Source organism: Haliotis cracherodii, unplaced genomic scaffold, assembly GCF_022045235.1.
Source record: "Haliotis cracherodii isolate W230 unplaced genomic scaffold, xgHalCrac1.p SCAF_3, whole genome shotgun sequence".
Classification (NCBI taxonomy): domain Eukaryota; kingdom Metazoa; phylum Mollusca; class Gastropoda; order Lepetellida; family Haliotidae; genus Haliotis; species Haliotis cracherodii.
The window spans coordinates 2,197,071-2,220,056 of NW_027266286.1; the positions used below are offsets into that span (position 1 = coordinate 2,197,071).

At 41.4% G+C, this 22,986-nt stretch overlaps 1 protein-coding gene and 1 pseudogene across 1 annotated transcript; both read right to left on the bottom strand.

Moving 5' to 3' along the window:
* Positions 1–6,193, bottom strand: LOC139474129 (uncharacterized; annotated as a pseudogene).
* Positions 6,194–16,234: 10,041 nt separating this feature from the next.
* On the bottom strand, positions 16,235–22,525 carry LOC139475926 (uncharacterized). Its single transcript, XM_071259141.1, has 7 exons — positions 22,507–22,525; positions 19,502–19,927; positions 18,223–18,564; positions 18,092–18,127; positions 17,160–17,213; positions 16,596–16,680; positions 16,235–16,451 (listed from the first exon to the last, which is right to left on the bottom strand). The coding sequence occupies exons 1-7, from the start codon at positions 22,523–22,525 to the stop codon at positions 16,235–16,237; spliced, it is 1,179 nt and encodes a 392-aa protein (XP_071115242.1).
* Between the last annotated feature and the right edge of the window lie 461 nt (positions 22,526–22,986).

Sequence of the window (22,986 nt, forward strand, 5' to 3'; positions counted from 1 at the left end):
TCACGGTTCTGTGTTGAATCGAAGCTTGTTCTTGTCGATGGTTAGGTTTGACAGTGACAGAGGGTTGGGGTTAGGTTTGAGGGCCACACTGTAGTCGGGGTCGTCCTGGTTGTGGTTATCGGGACTACAGCTCTTTGTGGAAAGTTGGCGAGGGGGGTCTGTCCCCCGATGTTGATAGGGTAAGGAGTAGATGGACTCTAGGGCGTCATTCCCTTCAGGGGTAACCCGGTGGGGTGGAGAAGCAGAGAGGGTGTTGCCTTGTCTCCTGGATAAACACATAACTCGTGGATGTCTATTTCTGTGATAACAGTTTAACAGAAAATTTATAATGAAGATTTTAAGTAACTTTGTCTTCATGAATATCATGAGTATAGGCATGGTATCATTTCTGAAACGTTAGATTTGCTATGAATGATTTAAATATTAATACACGTCGATGTTAAATGTGGCACCAACCTTTTCATATACAGTATGCAGATAATCCCAAAAGCCACAACTCCAGCCAAAAAGCCAACAGCAAGGAAAACAAGCTGCAAGTTTGATCCATCTGAATCTGACACAGAACGTGTACATAAATAAGGAGATATAAATGATTTGGATACATCAGTTTGCAGACCTACATATACCGATATACGAACTGTCTGGTACAAGAGAAACTATTATGAAGGATGTAGAAATCAAATAGCTACAGGAGCCTGTTAACCAGTTAAAGAGCGACCTCACCTGTTGACCCTGATCCATTGGTGTTTGGAGCTGTTTTCGTCCCCGCTGAAATAATATAATCAACAATATCAACAATTATGAACTAAACAGTTAAGGGCCACTATTTAAAGTATCAGAATATGAATGCGTCGGATAGTTCATTTATGTAATGATATTCTCCTGCCGACACACACATTTCATCTTGTAGGAATGGTGGCAGGTGTAAACAGACCAGTGTCATTTAAAGTCTCTATGTTTCCGGTTGTGAAGCTAATATGACGTGAGAGTTAGAAATACAGTCAATTGAAAGTTCAATAATGTAATCCGTTTGTGTTTGAATGATGTTTTGCTGTCTTGCAACCAGACAATTGTAAGTGACAAAGGGCATACCTTTACATGTGACAGTGACGTCAGAACCATTGTGTCCTGCTGAAAAAAGAATTCAATTGATTGACGGAATCGTTTTCTCTCAATGATAAACCTATTAGTTATTATAACAAGTTATATAATTAATGCTGCCATGTGTAAAAGTAAATTACCTTCCAGTCTCATCCATATCTTGTCGGGGAGATAGTCACGGATAACATCCACCTGTAAACTCCACTCTGATTGGCTGATGTTAATCTCCTTCATGAAGTGGACTGCCAGGTCGCCACCATGGATTGTGTACACTGTACGTGTCTTGTCCTTGATGGACAGGGGGCGGTCGGGTAGCCTAGTGGTTAAAGCGTTCGCACGTCACGCCGAAAACCCGGGTTCGATTCCCGACATGGGTACAATGTGTGAAGCCCATTTCTGGTGTCCCCCGCCGTGATATTGCTGGAATATTGCTAAAAACGGCGTAAAACCATACTCACTCACTCACTCACTTGATGGACAGTGTGGTCACGTGGCTGTTGCCCAGTCTGACGTCCAGCAGGGTGACGCGGCTCGCAGCTCCACTGACTGTACAGGTGCAGGTGCTTGTTTCCCGAGATGACATCTTCAGTCGGTTGCTGCTGATGTAGACCTCCTTGCCTGTTTGTGTCTTGCTGTCACACAACAAGACACTGGCGACTTGCTCTAAAATAATGTGTTCTACTTGTCTCAGAAAGAATTTGTCCAATAATAAATCACTTCGAATTGGAATTGTCGAAGTGTCTGCTATTTATACAACTAAAACAACATTTTGTATCATTACTTGCAATTCTTTTTGCCGGCACACATTCAAATCTAAACTAAGTAACCAAAGTATAACTATCTAAGAATGTAGGTTAATATTAATGTCCGCAGTTTTTATACACTTCAAGTTCACAGGTCACCTTCCGGTACGTTTAATGTTTCGCATTTTAAAGTTTGCTGTTCGATCTATTTGGGTGTTGAAGAGTAGTATTAGCTATGACCCTGTTCATGTCATCCAAATGTTATTACTATTCTTAGTGACTGTTAATGCCAATTTTAACATTATTTCTGTTTTATCACGGCGGTAAGAAAGCCCAAATTGATGCAGGTCTTGGACGTTTACTTTAGTGAAATCCAGCGCACGGAAATGGTGAAAACAAACCTAGAAACATTATCAAGGCGAACCTGGATTCGACCCCACTGTCATGCTTCTGGCACCCCAAACAAATTACATTTGGGGTAAAAGCCTAAATAGCGGTTCAAACAATATAAATGGATCAATGAAAATCTTTGATTACACCAGTTGTTCGCGAAATAGGTAAGCCTGGTTCCCTTCCGGCAGCGCCCGCCGCATGTTTTGCTTGAAAACTTGGATATAATACGGGTTAGATAAACAAGGTGGAGCTCCTGCTTTTGAAAAAAACAACAGCTGGTGCTGTTATATAAAATCATGAGATAAAAGTAATCTTAACATTATTCTCATATACCAAGATTGTACAAACAATGTTAAGATCTTTTCGCCTCTTTGTAGGCCTTTATAACTGACTGTTAACCATTTGGATCACGGCTAGCCCGTTTACTAATATAGGTTTCAGCTAATGTAGGATGGGTTGTTTCGGATCCCTGTCAACCAGGTATCGGATTGTGAACGGGGTGTCCTGCTTCATAGTGTTTCGGGTTCGACTAAACAGTTTCAATATACCATCAGCACCAGCTTATGGCGTCTACATTCGTCAATTGCTTAGGTACTATAGAATTATTTTCATTACAACTAAGATTTTCAATCAAGGTTTCACCATCAAGGGCCTGGTTAAGTCATACTAGAAATTGAATGGTAGACATGCACGCCTCCTTACCCACTTGCACGTATTTTAATGAAAATGGCGGGTGCTAGCCGTAGAGCAGGACATGACTACCCATTTCGCGAACAGCTGGTACCAATTCAATGATCCAATCACATACTTTTCATTATTCACCTTTACTTTTGCCCGACGGAGTCGGCAGATTCTCGGGATCTGTACTCTCAGTTTACCTTTAACACACTGATGTATTACCACCAGATGTGACGGGCGTTTCTCTCCCACGTGGAGGTCCTTGAGGTGAACGATAGAGGAACTCGTGTCACTCTCCAGGATACAGTACCTCTTCTGACTACACTCCTCCAGAACCTCCGTGATCGCAGCCTGATAAGCCCTCTTCTGATGCACATCCGACGCGTTTAACAAACATTCCCCAAAGTCATAAAATTCATCATCGAAATTTCCTTTACAGGATCCGTCGTCACCGTCCTTCCTTACAGGTACTCTTTGCAAGAAGTGTTTGACCAACACTGATTCATTTCTGGAACACTTGATCTCTTCACTCCCCTGATTGTAACAAACGTTATTAGCTGTCCCATCTATGTTTGCCACATCTACTTTGTCACAAATGATGGAACCTGAAGTATAACGGAAAAAAAGCGCATGAGCTTATTTCACAAAGATAATTGATTTGAATTTTGAATTCAGTAGCATGGAATCTAAGTGAAGAGTGAGTATATATTCAACGTTGCATTGGCAATAAGAGAGTCACAAAGTTTTCAATGTGTAGAAATAAAGAAAGTTAATGACAAATACGGCTGACCTAAACAAGTATTAGGCACCTTTCAGAGGACAAAACTGTATACCTTGAAGCAGTGACAGAAGATAAATTCTGTCTCTGAAAAGAAACTCCCCCAGAAATTAACTCACCAACTCTACATAACAGATTGACAGGAAATAGAGAAACTGAACAATTCCTGTTATTTGATCATGATTTCAGTGTCTGATATTTCTCCTTAACATTCATCAAATAAAATATGCATCGTCACTGAAAATAATCTTGTTTGAAACTTTATTCAACACTTCATCAAGAAAATCTGAAGATATTCTGGTAGGGGGTCTGGGATTTTTTCAGCTATTGCTGCAAAACCAGATATCATTTATATCTAAAGCTATGAGCCAAAATATGTTTTTCCAAACACATTTGCAACAGTTTTACATTGGCAGACAGTTTCTTTATTTTACCAACAATATGGAGCATTTTATTTGCGACAAAGTAACACCCCAACCCCAACCCAAACCCAAACCCAAACCTCTTCAGAATATCAAATTTTTGAATCTCAAATGGATCATGGGAGGAATCCTTACAAAATTGGCATGATTTAAGTGGGTTATATTCCTCTAACGGAATATGCATTGACAGTGAATACAATTTTATTTAAAGCCTCATTCAAAACTTCATTCAAGTAATATGTATTCAGTTACAGCTTTCGTTCCAAACAAATCTGTGAGTAACTATATAATGCCGATCAGTTTTGACCATTCTGATAATCTGAGTATATTGCCTTAGAGTAATATATCAATGCCTGATCACAGATAGGAACATTTTTGCTCAAATGAGTAGTATGCGACATGGCTCAGAGCGTGGCCGAACTCAAGTTTATGTTTGCTGCATTGGGCCAAGCTTGGTAAGCAGAAATCGAAATACCCGAGGCCTTAGTCGTCTAAGCCCAACATGCATCACTCGTGTAAGGGGAAATTGAAGTCCTCCAGAGACGGTTCTTAGTTCACGTCGGCTGGCTCGAGGATCAGTTATGGGCAACTCCCATAGCTCATCTTTGGCAGGTAATTACTTCTAAAAAGCCCCTATGTTTTCTGCATCTATCGAGGTTTTCATCGTCCAATGTTATTGTCCCTCTTTGCGGTGGTGCCTACAATACAGCTGAAGACAGAAGTGTCCCCTGGTTGTGCTAGAGCGCTCAGACAACCCGGTGTCTCTGCCATTCGAACTGTGCTGGGGAATCTTCATGTTCGGGCCACCCGTGAAGTGGGCAAGATGATTGCCCTTGACAAGATGGGTGACAAGCCTGCACGTGTCTACTTCACCTCTATGCATTTAATGATCACCACACGGGGGTGTCCCAGTTGCCTGGTGTTGTTGACATTGATGCAGATTTCAGCACTCTTTATCCTCCGTGGTTCCGTTTTACTGTATACAGTAGGCCGACATTTACCTCGCCATGCCCCTGAGATTAGATCGTACCTGGGATTGTTCTCGGTCAGTGTCCGGGAGATCCTTCCCACCACTAGAGCTCTGAAGAAATTACCCGACCCGTCCAAGGGGTCCCATCCAGTCTTGTTTCTACATTCAGTCCTTAATACTAGACCCGTGAAGATTCCGGGGTTAGAAAGGTTTTCAGCAACCCATGCTCGCCGTTAAAGGTGACTATGCTTGTCGTAAAAGGCGACTAACGGGATCGGGTGGTCAGGCACGCTGACTTGGTTGACGCATGTCATCGATCCCAATTGCGTAGATCGATGCTCATGATATTAATCACTGGATTGTCTCTGGTCCAGACTCAATTATTTACAGACCGCCGTCATATAGCTGGAATATTGCTGATTAAATGATTCATGGTATTGAAGGACCAGAGTAAAGCAGTCATTTCTATAGTATCACTACATCCTTCGAGTTTGAGTTCAGAGGTTAATACAGCACCGTTAATAATTTGACTCATCATACCACCCTCCTCTACAGTTTATTCCTTGTTGGTTGTCCAAACAAACTAATATATTACCATCAAGAACAATTTCAAAGACAGCATGCGTGGAGTTTATGTATATCATCAGTCAGTCAACATCAGAATTGACAAAGTAGGATATAAATAATCAAAGAAACTGTAACCAGAAATTATATTCAACAGCTCTTCTCATACAAATAATGTTAAGTTTGTTTGTTTGTGTGTTGTTCATCGCCGCACCCAGAAATATTCCAGCTATATGGCGGCGGTTTGTAAACAATCGAGTCTGAACCAGACAATCCAGGGACTGACATCATTAGAATCGATCTACGCAATTGGCAACTAAATCTGCGAGCCTCACCACTCGACCTTGTGAGTCGCCTCTTACAAAGCATAGGTTGCCGAAGACCTATCCTCACCAGGATCTTCACTGGTCACAGCGTATAATGATAATACGATCTGAAGGATTCTAGGACTTAGTTCTATAGGATGCAACAGTGTAGACATCTACTTACAAAGACAGGAATTCGCCAGTAACACCAATAATCCAAACACGCTGACCGTCTCCATGGCTGTACGCGAATCATTTGAGTTCATATTTCCCAATCAATTGTGATCGTGAGTATGGTGGCCGAGAAGGGACATCGCTTTCTCGCTCGTGAGTCATATGCAGCCGGTTTTAGATTCAATGATAGCTCATTAGCTAAGCAGTCATGTATCTCACTACAAACAAATACGACTCAGTAGTGTCAAAACGGCCAATGAGGCACTTGTTGAATAAAATGTTGAATCTGTCAAAATCCGGCCTTGATGTTTCATGCTCTATAATCGAAACGGATCTGATATTCAGTCCTGTCATTTGTGTTTTCCTTGTCGTGAAACTTCTAAACTGTTCATCATAAGGTTTTATGCGTCCCTCGTTAGTTTTTCGGAAGGCACATTAAACGACATGTACCCCTCGAGATACTGATACAACTTATGCCGGGCGTAAAAGGAAAATGAGGGGTACAAATTACATGAATAGATCACTGAAAATCAGTGATGACGCCAGGTGTTCGCGAGGGAAGCTTTCTCCTGGTACTGGGCAATATACTTTCGCTTTTATCCTTGATAGTTAGACGAGGTCCGGAGTAACCTATCTTTTATCCTTGATAGTTAGACGAGGTCCGGAGTAACCTATCTTTTATCCTTGACAGTCAGACGAGGTCCGGAGTAACCTATCTTTTATCCTTGATAGTTAGAAGAGGTCCGGAGTAACCTATCTTTTATCCTTGATAGTTAGACGTGGCCCGGAGTGACCTATGCCTGTCTCGGGAGGCAACAGGAAGGATTGGGTGGCTGGCCTCGGCTGATTGCATGCATCGGATCCCGAAGACTTTGGGCGTCTCTCATAATGTCAGTCACTGGTTTGTCTGATTAATTACAGGATGCCATGATGTAGCTTGTTCTATATGTTGTCGAGGTCTACGACTGCTGAACTGTGTCCACTGTGTAGAACTCAGATGAAACCCACGACCACTGGTAAATTAGTGTCAAACAGAGGACTACAATCAGGGCGTATGCGGGATTCGAACATTCCTTCATCGGCTCCTGGCACGACTCGGGGACGCAACACTCAAATGCATGTTTTGCGTCTGTCGAGGAATTAACTGACCACAGGTTGACAGACTGAGTAAAGTAAAGTTTTCAAAACAAGGATTGTTTTCTCTGCATCCACAACAACCAAACTGTCTGGAAGTAAATGGAGAAAGGGACAGGTGTAATTAAGCTGTACCCATAGGTTCTTCCATTTTGATTATAGGTAGAAATTGTATAGCTGAGTAAGGTACAGAAGAACTTGAGATTCTACACAAGTCTTTTGTGCCTAGTATAGATAAGGTCTACCTCGAAAATCCCATTTATCTATAATACATTTCATCATATTGTGCTTAACATATGATCTATAAGTGAAATGGATGCAAATGATCATTACAAATTTCAAACATAAGGCTCTTTTCTTGTTGATACACATATGGACAAACACATGGTAGGAGACAGATTTTATTGCAGGCAAAGCATGGTGACAGGTCTTTTTTACAAGTTGGTTATAATCAAAAATCAATTTATCAGTGAATAATCATGTCCTGTAAACTGTCCTTGAATTAACTGTGCTTACATCAAGGGTTCCTGTAATAAAATATGGAAAAGCAGCTCCAATTTTCTATTTTTCGAGCCTAAATCCTTTGTTTAAAATTCAGACCTCGATGTTTATGCACTGTTCAATGCCATCACAAGGTGTTTACAATAACTAAAAACGACAAAACCCTTTCCATAACATAACATAGTCTACAAGCACCATGCACAATAAACAATGGTCCCTAGAGTGGAAGGTCGGTGGTTCGATCCCCTGGCCCCGTCACACCAAAAGATGTTAATAGATGGTACTTGCTGTTACCCTGCCTGGCGCTCAGCATCATACAGCCATGACTGGTCGGATCGATCTCTGTTCAATCCGCCTGAGGCCGTGTTGTCCATTTTAAACTACAGCATGGTATCTCAGTGGGTTAGCGCTGTAAAACCGGCATAAGCCCGGACTAGTAGCCACAAACATGCATGCACGTGAAGATCAGGGGTAGAATAGGTCTTCACCAACCCATGCTTGTCGTAAAAGGCGACTTTGCTTGTCGTATGAGGCGACTAACGGGATCGGGTGGTCAGGCTCGCTGACTTTGTTCACGCATGTCATCGGTCCAGATTGCTCGGATCGATGCTCATGATATCAATCACTTGATTATCCGGTCCATACTCGATTATTTACAGACCGACGTCATACAACTGGAATATTGCTGAATTCGGCGTTAAACAACAAACCAAACCAAACCAACCTTTATTCTATAGCCCTCAGTGACCTCCTTGATATTTTGCCCCATTCGGTGTCGGGGTCTCAGTGCGGCCGGCTCTATAGTCAATGTTCAGATGGCGTAGGTACTGTGATGCAGCCTCTGACGTCTTCAGCCTTGATGGAGGTGGAATGGGGTTTAACGTCGCGTTCAAGCTTGTAGCACCTATATAGTGACGTGCATGTGCGTGCGTTCGTGCGTTCGTGGCTGCTTGTACTAGTCCAGACTTATGCCGATTTTACAGTGCTAGCTATAGCCCACATGAGATACCATGCCGCACTTATCATGAATACCCAACTCAGACACAGAGACGGCCAGTCCTTGTTTTAAATCCTTTATACCGAGCGTCAGGCAGGGTAACTGATTTCAGCCATTTGACATGGACAGTTAAATACTTCCTGCGAACGTTATGATATTTTATCTCTCTGTAATTGACTTAAAGTGGCTAGGAAAACTGATATTCGCAACAAAATTGCAATCAGCTTTTTCATTTTACTTGACTTTTGAGAAAAAGCAAGAGAATAAGGCAAGATTAGAAAATGAGGAAAGTACTTTTTGTTATCGAAGACAATGGTACAATTGCTAAATATAAATTATAAACTAGATAATGCCTATAGTTATTCAAATGCGACCTGGAGAACGTTTTAGTTACGCTTCTGTTACTCAACGGCGTTAGTTTGGGAGTAGAAGTGCAATGACGGCATAGGACGCCAGACCTCTCCCCCTGTGTACAACATGACTGGAGTGAGATAGTTCGACGTCTACGACAGGACCAGAAACAGCTGGCAAAACTAGTTCATTTGGGACAATCATTGGTCGTCATTTGCAACAACAACCCCTAGACTGTGTTCTATCAACTGGTGTATTCAGTGGTTCGCCGCTGCCCCGCCTGCATCAACGCAATTGGGGTCTTATCCAATATTGTCACCTGGGTTTTGTCAATGACATTTTATGATACAACATTGATCAGAGTGAGTGATGGAGTTGAGTTTAACTCCGCTTTTGACAGTATTCAAGATATATCACGGCGTGTCAGCTTAATGTGGGAGGAAAGCCCCAAGTGATGCAGGTCTCAGACGTTTACCACTTCGGTGAAACCAACGAGCACGGGTATGGTGCTGACAAACCTAGAAACATAATCGGGGCGAACGAGGATTCGAACCCACAATCATAGGTTTCTGGCGTGCCCAAGGGACGCAACTCTGCATAGCGAATCGCGTCGCCTCAGGGGTCAGGCCTCAGGGGCCACCCGTGCTCCCATTGATCAGAAGAATGTCAAAATATGATTTTGTATATTTTCAGTAACATAACATTTACACCACTTTGTATGAAGCAGGGGCATGGGTGTCTCAGTCGTGTAGGGTGCTGCAATTGGTTGTGCAGAGTTTGGTCCCTTGGCACGTCAGAAACCTCTATGACTGTGGATTTGCCCAAATTGTGTTCCTAGGTTTGCCAGCACCATACTCGTGTTCATGGGTTTCAACAAAGTGCCACACCTAAGACCTGCATCACTTCAGGCTCTCCTCCCACATTAAGATGACAGCCTTCATGTAACTGGAATACTGTCCAACTGGGCGTAAATCCCACTCACTCACTCACTTTTACTCACTCACTCACTCACCCACCCACTCACTCACATGAAGCAAAGTTACTTTTTCCGATTTAATTCCGGATTTAAATAATGTGACATAGTGAACACATAACAATATATTTAACATTACTACACGAACTGAATTTGCTTTTTAAGGAGGTTGTTATATACAGATTGTTTAATGAGTCAGTTAACATTAGAATTAAAACTGCTTTAAATTTTTTTTCAGTTATGTCTCAGTGATTACTAACATGAAGTCAACAATGTATCAATTAAATTGTTAATTACAATAAAGATAAGTGACATGTTTCAAATGATTCATGGTATTGAAGGACCAGAGTAAAGCAGTCATTTCTATACTATCACTACATCCTTCGAGTTTGAGTTCAGAGGTTAATAAAGCACGGTTAATAATTTGACTCATCATACCACCCTCTTCTACCGTTTATTCCTTGTTGGTTGTCCAAATAAACTAATATAATACCATCAAGAACAATTTCAAAGACAGCATGCGTGGAGTTTATGTATATCATCAGTCAGGCAACATCGGAATTGACAAAGTAGGATATAAATAATCAAAGAAACCGTAACCAGAAATTATATTCAACAGCTCTTCTCATATAAATAATGTTTAGTTTGTTTGTTTGTGTGTTGTTCATCGCCGCACCCAGAAATATTCCAGCTGTATGGCGGCGGTCTGTAAACAATCGAGTCTGAACCAGACAATCCAAGGACTGACATCATTAGAATCGAACTACCCAATGGGCAACTAAATCTGCGTGCCTCACCACCCGACCTTGTGAGTCGCCTCTTACAAAGCATAGGTTGCTGAAGACCTATCCTCACCCGGATCTTCACTGGTCCCAGCGAATAGTACGATCTGAAGGATTCTAGGAGTTGGTTCTATCAGGATGCAACAGTGTAACATCTACTTACAAAGACAGGAATTCCCCAGTAACACCAATAATCCAAACACGCTGACCGTCTCCATGGCTGTACGCGAATCATTTGAGTTAATTTCCCTGTCATGTGATCGTGAGTATGGTGGCCGAGAGGGGACATCGCTTTCTCGCTCGTGAGTCATATACAGCCGGTTTCAGATTCAAACATAGCTCATTAGCTAAGCAGTCATGTATCTCACTTCAAACAAATAAGACTCAGTAGTGTCAAAACGGTTAATGAGACACTTCTTGAATTAAATGTTGAATCTGTCAAAATCCGGCCTTGATGTTTCATGCTCTATAATTGAAACGGATCTGATATTCATTCCCGTCATTTGTGTTTTCCATGTCGGCCGGACACAGGCTCGTTAAACTACTAAAATGTTCATGAAATGTAGAACGAAAGGCCGATTTCCAAAGGAGCAGGGAATGGTGTACTGTCGAGAAATTGATACACATAAATTATAGCCACAAAACATTCACATATTCATAAGGATTTATGCGTCCCTCGTTAGGTCTTCAAAAGGCGCATAAAGCCACGTGTACCCCTCGTGATACTACATACTGATATTGGGCGTAAAAGGAAAATGAGGGCTACAAATTACATGAATAGATCACTGAAAATCAGTGATGACACCAGGTGTTCGCGAGTGAAGCTTTCTCCTTCTATTGGGCAATATACTTTCGCTTTTATCCTTGATAGTTAGACTAGGTCCGGAGTAACCTATCTTTTATCCTTGATAGTTAGACGAGGTCCGGAGTAACCTATCTTTTATCCTTGATAGTTAGACGAGGTCCGGAGTAACCTATCTTTTATCCTTGATAGTTAGACTAGGTCCGGAGTAACCTATCTTTTATCCTTGATAGTTAGACGAGGTCCGGAGTAACCTATCTTTTATCCTTGATAGTTAGACGAGGTCCGGAGTAACCTATCTTTTATCCTTGATAGTTAGACGATGTCCGGAGTTACCTATCTCTTATCCTTGATAGTTAGACGAGGTCTGGAGTAACCTATCTTTTATCCTTGATAGTTAGACTAGGTCCGGAGTAACCTATCTTTTATCCTTGATAGTTAGACGAGGTCCCAAGTAATCAATGCCTGGCGTGGGAGGCGACAGAAAGGATCGGGTGGCTGACCTCGGCTGATTGCATGCATCGGTTCCCGAAGGGTTTGGGCGTCTCTCATAATGTCAGTCACTGGTTTGTCTGATTAATTACAGGACGCCATGATCTAGCTTGTTCTATATGTTGTCGAGGTCTACGACTGCTGAACTGTGTCCAATGTTTAGAACTCAGATGAAACCCACGACCACAGGTACATTAGTGTCAAACAGAGGACTACAATCAGGGCGTATGCGGGATTCGAACATTCCATCATCGAATCCTGGCACGACTCGGGGACGTAACACTCGAATGTGTGTTTTGTGTCTGTCGAGGAATTTACTGACCACAGGTTGACAGACTGAGCAAAGTAAAGTTTTCAAAACATGGAGTGTTACCTCTGCATCCACAACAACCACGACAGAGGAACTTGAGATTCTACACAAATCTTTTGTGCCTTGTATGGATAAGGTCTACCTCGAAAATCCCATTTATCTCTAATACTTTTCATCATATTGTGCTTAGCATATGTTCTATAACATGATCATTCAGATTACAAACATAAGGCTCTTTTCTTGTTGATACACATATGGAGAAACACGTGGTAGGAGGCAGATTTTATTGCAGGCAAGGCATGGTTTAACATAGGGGAGGAAACCCAGAATAATTGATCAAACACAGCGGGAAATCAATCCTTGAGTTAAAGGTCTTTTTTACAAGTTGTTTATAATCAAAAAGGAATTTATCAGTGAATAATCATGTACTGTCAATTGTCCTTGAATTAACTGTGCTTACATCAAGGGTTCCTGTAATAAAATATGGAAAAGCAGCTCCAATGTTTTATTTTTCGAGCCTAAATCCTTTGTTTAAAATTCAGACCTCGATGTTTATGCACTGTTCAATGCCATTACAAGGTGTTTACAATAACTCAAAACGACAAAACCCTTTCCATAATCCTTTCCCAAACATAACATAGTCTACAAGCACCATGCACAATAAACAATGGTCCGTAGAGTGGAAGGTCGGTGGTTCGATCCCCTGGCCCCGTCACACCAAAAGATGTTATAAGATGGTACTTGCTGTTACCCTGCCTGGCGCTCAGCATCATACAGCCATGACTGGTCGGATCGGTGTCCGTTCAATCCGCCTGAGGCCGTGTTGTCCATTTTAAACTACAGCATGGTATCTCAGTGGGTTAGCGCTGTTACACCGGCATAAGCCCGGACTAGTAGCCGCAAACATGCATGCACATGAAGATCAGGGGTAGAATAGGTCTTCACCAACCCAAGCTTGTCGTAAAAGGCGACTTTGCTTGTCGTATATGGCGACTAACGGCATCGGGTGGTCAGGCTCGCTGTCTTGGTTGATGCATGTCATCGGTCCAAATTGCTCGGATCGATGCTCATGATCTCAATCACTTGATTATCCGGTCCATACTCGATTATTTACAGACCGACGTAATACAGCTGGAATATTGCTGAATTCAGCGTTTAACAGCAAACAAACAAACATAGCATGCATAATATAATAGTCTATAACTGAAGAAAACATGATCTTGAACGCGACGTAAAACCCAATTTGACATCACCCTACAATATAAATATCACTAAATGATCACCACGTCAAAAAGTAAACGTTACAAATGACAAGGATGAGGAGTTCAACATTCCATCAGATGACGCTATCAATGTTAATGTCAGGTGTGGTCACCAACGATATCGACAGTACAAGATGCAAAATGGTCTGTAAATGGTCTCCTTAATAATAGTGCAATAAACAAAGCAAGAAGCATTGACACTCTGTCAGCAAGGCTGGCAAGGCTGGCAAGGCTGGTTTATCGTGTCTGTCGGTGAACAGGCACCAGGTAATAATCATTGCATCCTGCTGCTCCCTGGTCACGTGGGTCATCCGGCATGTGGTAGTGAGGTTTAGCAGCAAACCCTTCTGGTGATCCGATTGGCTGCTTGACACGTGACTCATCCGGTTGAGAGTAGTAGACCACGCCCTTATCGCCTCCTTCGTTATACGTGGAGCCCGAGTGTGCTGACCTCCCGAAACACAATAATGCTCAGTCACGCGCAGAGTCTTTCAGAACAAATGGATAATATTCGGCGTTAAACAACAAAAAAACAACTGAAGACACAACTTTGCGCGTAAGACCCCAACATGATGCTGTTCACAGAAAATAACCCATTTACTAGAATCATCAAGTATAGCTGCAGTGTTGACCTGGCGTGACATTACGAGCGTCAGGCAGGGTAACTGATTTTCAGCACTTTGACATGGACAATTAAATACTTCCTGCGAATGTTATGATATTTTATCTCTCTGTAATTGACTTAAAGTGGCTAGGAAAACTGGTATTCGCAACAAAATAGCAATCAGCTTTTTAACTTAACTTGACTTTTGAGAAAAAGCAAGAGAACAAGGCTAGATAAGAAAATTGAAGAAAGTACTTATTTTTATCGAAGACAATGATACAATTGTAAAATAATAAATATAAATTATAAACTAGATAATGCATATATTAATGCAAATGCGACCCGGAGAACGTTTTACTTATGTTTCTGTTACTCAACGGCGTTAGTTTGGGAGTAGAAGTGCAATGACGGCATAGGACGCCAGACCTCTCCCCTGTATACAATGCAACATGTCAGGAGTGAGATAGTTCGACGCCTACGACAGGACCAGAACCAGCTGGCAAAGCTAGTTCAGTTGGGGACAATCATTGGTCGTCTTTTGCAACAACAACCCCTAGGCTGTGTTCTATCATCTGGTGTATTCAGCGGTTCGCCGCTGCCCCGCCTGTATCAACGCAATTCTTACCTGATATTGTCACCTGGGTTTTGTCAATGACATTTTATGATACAACATTGATCAGAGTGAGTAAGTGAGTTAGTGAGTGAGTGAGTTGGGTTTAACGCCGCTTTAAACAGTATTCCAGTTATATCTCGGCGTGTCAGCTTAATGTGGGAGAAAAGCCCGAAGTGATGCAGGTCTCAGACGTTTACCACTTCGGTGAAACCAACGAGCACGGGTATGGTGCTGACAAACCTAGAAACCTAATCGGGGCGAACCGGGATTCGAACCCACAATCATAGGTTTCTGGCGTGTCCAAGGGACGCAACTCTGCACAGCGAATCGCGGTTCCTTAAACGACTGGAACACCCGTGCCCCTTTCACGAGTGACGAAGTGCAATTTATATATTTATTTTTTTTTAAATTCGAAAACAGTGTCTGATAAATTACTAAGTTCTCCCTGTCGCCCCTTTACCACCGCCGTATAAAGGGGGTTTGCGAAAAGAATATAGTTCGTGAATAACACTAGCCCTGTTAATATATGTTATGTGAAATATATTATTTCATATCGAGTATTAAGTTCCGTGGACATTTTTGTTTGTCATAATTAAACATTCCTGTTTAAAATGAAAACAGAAATCATTTTCAAACAGCAATTTTTTTATTGGCGTAGGAATACATAAACAGTTAGTACTGTGACCATGTCGAACGATCAGCTGAGCACTCTCCAGGCTTACAAAATCCGTCAAATTTGATCAAATTGTATCACAGATAAGTATGAAAGTTAACATAAACACATTTATAGTACCCCGAACATTGTAACTGAAACATTGTTGCTTGCTGTCATAAATTAAATTAGGAAAGTTCAATTCTCGGAAAATTCAAGCGGGCACTTTTCGCCTCGGCGGTACGTCTGCTGTCGCCAATTGTGCCTTATGTCTGGCCAAGCATGTCCGGCGCACGAATGATATTAACATTGCCATAGATGTTATATCCAGACATCAGACTCGTCAATAAGTTTCTGTGGTCAGTTGAAGAGAAGTTATGCACCTGCGGTTGAGACTGAGTACAGTCGGCATCTGACGTAAACAAAGGGGGATAACTCTTTAATGTTTTGATTCAGGAGAAAGTAGTTCCGGCACCTTGTTTATATCAGTCACTAGTGACGTGTGGTCACCAACGATATCGACAGTACAAGATGCAAAATGGTCTATAAAAACACTGTCTCCTTACAAAATAGTGCAATAAACAAAGCAAGACGACGCATTGACACTATTTCAGCAAGGCTGGAAAGGCTGGTTTATCGTGTCTGTCGGTGAACAGGCACCAGGTAGTAATCATTGCATCCTGCTGCTCCCTGGTCACGTGGGTCATCCGGCATATGGTAGTGTGGTTCAGCAGCATCTCCTTCTGGTGATCCGATTGGCTGCTGGACACGTGACTCATCCGGTTGAGAGTAGTAGACCACGCCCTTATCGCCTCCTTCGTTATACGTGGAGCCCGAGTGTGCTGACCTCCTGAAACACGATAATGCTCAGTCACGCGCAGGGTCTTTCAGAACGAATGGATAATATTGTTGTGTTTCTGCTGTTGTTGATATGTCTCACAAGTTGTATACATTATGACAAATACTAGTTCAAGCCCGTGTTCTTATTGGTTACCTTTTGACACAAATAGCCATGATGAAACCAACAGAGACAAACCCTGTGACAAAGCCAACACACACAAACACAATCTGGGTGTGACCTGCAATGAAAAGGAAACAATGGAAATATGTTATCCAGGACAAAACAGAATATCCTGACGTCGGAGTGCCTGGGGACAGATTAGACCCGTAAAGATCCGGGGTAGAATTGGTCTTCAGCAACCCATGTTTGCCGTAAAAGGCGACTATGCTTGTCATATAGCTAGAATATTGCTGATTTCGGCGTTAAACAACAAAAAAACAACTGAAGACACAACTTCGTGCGTAAGACCCCAACATGATGCTGTTCACAGAAAATAACCCATTTACTAGAATCATCAAGTATAGCTGCAGTGTTGACCTGGCGTGACATTACGAGATACGATGCCTCAGAGTAATCATTTATCTATGCCCATTCCAGCCTTCACCCCCACCACCCCCGAGATGCGTTCATGATGTACTTGTAAAATATGTAGATATTAACCACCTGCCACAGATGTAGTGATAAATACAATAGTACTATTTTCTTAATAATTCAAACACTCTTCACCTGACCAAGATCGTAGCGCCACATGTGTGTCATGAGTCTCTAAATCTGAAACAATTTTCAAAAAATGATATGGGGGCATATAGATCAATGCAATAACAATGTAGGACAAAGACGTCCAGTTTGACCAACTCAAGTTTTAAACTATGTTTTTCTATCCAATTGACGTTTTCTCTTTCAAAAGAAAATAAATAAGATGTCAGAAGAATGTATTCATTGAACCATGCTCGATAAACATTGTAATACATACACAATATATTTTGATTCACATTCTGTTTCCTCTCCAAATACAACATGCCCTGAATGGTCTAGGAACCTCAATTCAGCTGCTTGCAACTGACAACAGCTAATATCATTATTAGAATATCCCTATTTATTATGGTTGAGAAAGAGGTGCCTCCTTTCAGTATCACTTTCGCTTGATGCGGTTCACCTGTTTTAATCCGATATTGAAGAAGAATAACTGGGTGAATTTGGAATAAATAAAATTGTCTCTCCAACAGACCATAGAGTATATATTTTATTAAACAATCGCATTCTCACCCAATCAGCTCGTGGTAAGTTACCATACCTTATACATACATGATAGATTATGTTTCATTTCCTTAGCACTGTACGTTGATGCTAATAACGTTTCGTTTTTTCGTTGGTGTCAATCTAACTTTCAAATGATGTCAGCTTAATTTTGTGAATAATTATGCTGAATGAGTGAGCGAGCATATATAGACAAGTAGAAATAGTGAGTGAGTGAGTGAGTTCGGCTTTACACCACTATTAAGCAATATCACGGCGGGGGACACCAGAAATGGGCTTCAAACATTGCACCCATGTCGGGAAGAGAACTCGGGTCTTCGGCGTGACGAGCGAACGCTTTAACCACTAGTCTACCCCACCGCCCCTCCAAGTAGAAATAGCAAAGGACATACCCTTACATGTGACTGTAACGTCAGAGCCGTCGTGTCCTGTAAAAACGGAAGATAATTAATTAACGAAGACGTTTAATTTTAATGATAACATTACACGTTTTGTCATCAAAGGTGCCCTATTAAATAATTACCTTCCAGTCTCATCCATATTTTGTCAGGGAGATAGTCTCTGATAACATCCACCTGTAAACTCCACTCTGATTGGCTGATGGTAATCTCCTCCATGAAGTGGACTGCAAGGTCGCCACCATGGATTGTGTACACTGTACGTGTCTTGTCCCTGATGGACAGTGTGGTCACGTTGATGTTGCCCAGTCTGACGTCCAGCAGGGTGACGTGGCTCGCAGCTCCAGTGACTGTACAGGTGCAGGTGCTTGTTTCCAGAGATGACATCTTCAGTCGGTTGCTGCTGATGTAGACTTCCTTGCCTGTTTCGGTCTTGTTGTCACACAACAACACACTGGCAACTTGGTCTGAAAAGTCATATCACGATTGATAAGTTCTTCATGAGGAAGGGTGGTCGGGTATCCTAGTGGTTAAAGCGTTCGCTCGTCACGCTGAAGAACCGTTTTCGATTCCCGATATGGGTACAATATGTACCCCGCCGTGATATTGCTGGAATATTGCTAAAAGCGGTATAAAACCACACTCACTCACTCACTCACTGTATGAGGAGTCATAAATTTTATTTAACAAGGGATGATGCTTTGCTTTAAACATGATATACAGGAAAGTATATGATCATATTATGGTCTTATTTGCATATGTGAATATAAGTACGCACATCTGAAACTATGTATATATAATTATATATTCATGCATACACTCCTTCGGATGTATACAACGCTTAAATATTATATTATACATTGTGATAAATGGCAAGACAACTGCAGTAGGGTTTCCACCTGCCAGTGACAAATCCCAGGGTACAGCATGTTCCTTGAACACTTGCCACTTGGAAATTCTGGCTTAGAATAGATCCCCAGCAACCTTTGTCGAGCGAGGCGACTTAATATTGGGCCGACCGTCGTACAGCTCGAATATTGTTAATTGCTGCATAAAACGACAAACAAATCACTTTACTTTGGAGTGTCAGATATTTGGGTCAACTTGTTAAAAAGAGTACAATGCAATTATAGAAAGGAATAAAACAGAGAGCAACATATAGACTTGAATGGTTAGAATAGTCTGGTCAGCTGGCAGTTTCGGTACGTTTGATTCGTGACATTCAGATTCCACTATTGTAGTATGTGAGCCAATCTATGTAATGAGCATCACCTTGAAAACTAGTGCACAAAGACATTGTTTCAGTGGTAACATGGCAGAAACTAAAACAAACGTGGAATATAGTCTCGCTTAAAGTTAAAAATCTTCACTTTATGTCCCTGTAAATGGCAGGCTGTAATTTACCTTTAACACACTGATGTATTATTATCAGATGTGACGGGCGTTTCTTTCTCTCTCCTACTGGGAGGTCCTTCAGGCCATGGATAGAGGAACTCGTGTCACTCTCCAGGATACAGTACCTCTTCTGACTACACTCCTCCAGAACCTCTATGATCGCGGCCTGATAAGCCCTCTTCTGATGCACATCCGACGTGATTAATAAACACTCTCCAATGTCATAATATTCATCATTGAATTTTTCTACACAGGATCTGTAGTCTGCACCCTTGTCGTTACCGTCCTTACTTACATGAGCTCTTTGCATGAAGCCTCTGACCAACACTGATTCATTTCTGGGACACTTGATCTCTTTACTCCCCTGATTGTAACAAACGCTAATAACGTCCCCTGGTATTTCTGCCACATCCACTTTGTCACAAATGATGGAACCTGAAGTATAACAGAAAAAGTGCATGAGATTATTTCACAAAGATTATTGATTTGTATTTTGAATTCAGGAACAGGGAAGTTCAGGACAACGTCAGTGTGAAGAGTGTGTATACATTCAACGTCGCATTGGCAATAACAGCGTCACGCAGGTTTCCCAGCATCCGGCGGGAAATGAAACAGAAGGAAAAAGAGAGGTTCCAGATTACCTAGTCAAGGTGCTCAAAACGTACAATGTAAAACGAAAGGGCTAACATACAGTCTCAAGGCTTTGACGATGTACACCAAATATTTGACAACATTTAAACATAGTCTGGTCGACCATTGAGAGCAAACTGAAAACTCGAAAAACTGAAATATTTGAAAACGGTCCAAGAGGAAAGCAGTTGCAGATAAGAAAGCAACCGTCACATAAAGCACAGAAATCGGTATCTAAAAATAGTCGCCCTCATGCATATTCATGACCATCTCCACACGCGAGCCCGAAGCAGATGGTCATGAATATGCATGAGGGCGTCTATTTTGAGATACGGAGTCCTGTGCATAAAGTCATATTCTAATTAAAAGACACTTTTACTAATGACCTATTTCAAATTATAAATGCTGCTTAAAACACGGTATAAGCAGATTTAATATTTGAAACGCATTTATACAATAAAGTCCGACATTCTTTGCCATTGTCGCAGATTTTCATGCCATGTACTTTCTCAAACATCAACTCAGCTCCCCGCTTTATATGTCAACTATAGTGGAATCTAATCCTATCTGCAACACAGAGATATAATTATAAGTAGCATATAGTTGCTTCCAGTTCACTTGAAGAACGCATTTATGTATGCGACCGTGTTTCTAAACACATTTGAATTGTCAAACTTGATACTTTTTTTCAAGAAGCGCGAAATACAGTTTGACGGCGGAAATTTAAGAAATAAGTTAATTCTTTCGGCTGAGGGAAATATTTGACTCACCATACCAGAGCCATACAGCGATATAGAGAGAGCATATTCAAAACACTACAGGTTCATAACAAATACAGTTGACCTCAAAACCGTATCACCATGTAATTACCAGTGGCATGGGTTGTTTCATTGAAATATGGTGTCCCCCGCTGTGATATTGCTGGAATATTGCTGAAAGCGGCGTGAATATTAGTCACAAGTACATTAAACTTAAGTAAGTCGTGGTTAAATTTATCAACAAGGGCAAAGAAAGCTGTCTTTCAATTGCAGTCTGTTGTGTATAAACTTGGCGTTGTTACACCTCACATTTTCTTTAACCTGTTTGATTGACAAATACAGCCGATCTTATTGTATGGCCAAGAATTATGGGGCTGTCGAGAGTTATATTCTATCGAAAAGGTTCACAAAAGATTTCCTAATGTGGGCATGTCAACTCCCAGTAATATGGTTTATGGTGAATGTGGGAGGTTCCCACTATATATAACATCCTATACTCGATACCTACGCTATTGGCTGAAGTTATTATGTGTGCCTGAACATCAGTTGCCAAGGAAAGCCTATAATATGCTGGTATATCTTGATAATATTGGGAAGAACACATGGGCTTCCCGTATACGTCTAACTCTTATTAATTATGGCTTTGGATTCACATGGATCTCACAATTTATTGGTGACATAAATGTTTTTACAACAATTTCGTACTCGTGCTGTTCATATGTTCCGACAGGACTGGCATTCTACACTTTCAGGAAGTTCGAGATACGACACATATCGTAATATCAAGTTTCTCCTTGAACCAGAGTCGTATCTTTCAAATTTAAGATGCAAACACCAACGCAATACATTTATACGCTTTAGGCTTGATCTGAGTGATTAAAAAGAGAATAGAGGAAGATATTTAGATATTGAAAAGTCACTAAGAATTTGCCCCGTCTGTAACCTTGGTGCTGCAGACGAATTTCATGTTATGTTTATTTGCCCTGTACCATTGAATTGAAGTGAATAAAATTGAATAATGCTAACAGGAAATCGGCCTAGATGATGTTTTTGCGTCTCAATGAAGTGGTTCAAGTATTACGGTGAAGGTTCAGGTTTGGGTACATGAAGCGAATATAGATTCTGATTAAAACCGATCTCCAGTAATCCCAAATTGCAATCTGCAGAAAATATCTTCCGATACCTGAACATTCCTCATTCTGCCATATTAGAATGGAAACCACCTGTGTTATCATTACAGGTTTTGAACTTTGATTCGATTTTCTTTTGTTTAATTCGAAACCACACGCTGAACATATCTAATCTACGTGTGAATCATCTACATTGAAAACACGAGGTTTATCTCCCAGTTCTACATCCCTGGAGTCCAGGACAGGTCAGATTGCAAGACTAAAAAATGTCATGGAAAAATAGTTTTCAAATTCATGATTAGAATTATCCATGTTTGACAAATGGTCGCCTGCTTAACAACGACTAAAATACGTTTGTCAGTAAATTGCATTTGAGTCAAGCATTAGGTGGGAAGGAGGAACTTTAGCGACGGACACACTATCCATTATCATTATCAAACAATACGTAATGTGATGAAAAGGACAAACTGTTATTTGTGCGCATTAATCTACTTACCAGAGCAATAGGATACCATTAATACCAGTATTGTTCCAGACACCCTCACGTCGCCCATGGCTGCACACGCGTGCTGTGACTTCAAAACATTTCCTCATATCGACTCTCGGGTGAACGAGTCGGTGACTTATTTCCTGTGACCTGTGATAGTTTGCCCGTTTGGAAATGGGTCGGTCTGCAGAAATGTATTTTTACAATAAAAAAAATTTCTGCTCATGTTTTTGCATCAATAACCTTTACACCTTATATTTCTATAACACTACAGTACAACTAATATCCCTTTCACTTTAATTAACTATCTTTTGAACAGCCTCTGCTGATAACATTGTAAGATTGTGTCCATTAACAGTCGTGTGTGACCACTGGTAGTTAATGGGGCGCCGGTGTCCCGGTATAAACTCTCCCCCGTACAAATTCTCCCCCCGGAGATTTTATACCGGTACAGATTCTCCCCCGGAGAGGGGCTAGCAGTTGGTAAAA

What these genes read in the sequence shown, in the direction of transcription:
- LOC139475926 (XM_071259141.1), bottom strand. An exon ending in AATATGGATGAGACTGGAAG is followed by an intron (nt 18,128 to 18,222) that starts GTAATTATTTAA and finishes CCGTTTTTACAG; the next exon opens with GACACGACGGCTCTGACGTT. An exon ending in CGTTACAGTCACATGTAAGG is followed by an intron (nt 17,214 to 18,091) that starts GTATGTCCTTTG and finishes AAATTGTTTCAG; the next exon opens with ATTTAGAGACTCATGACACA.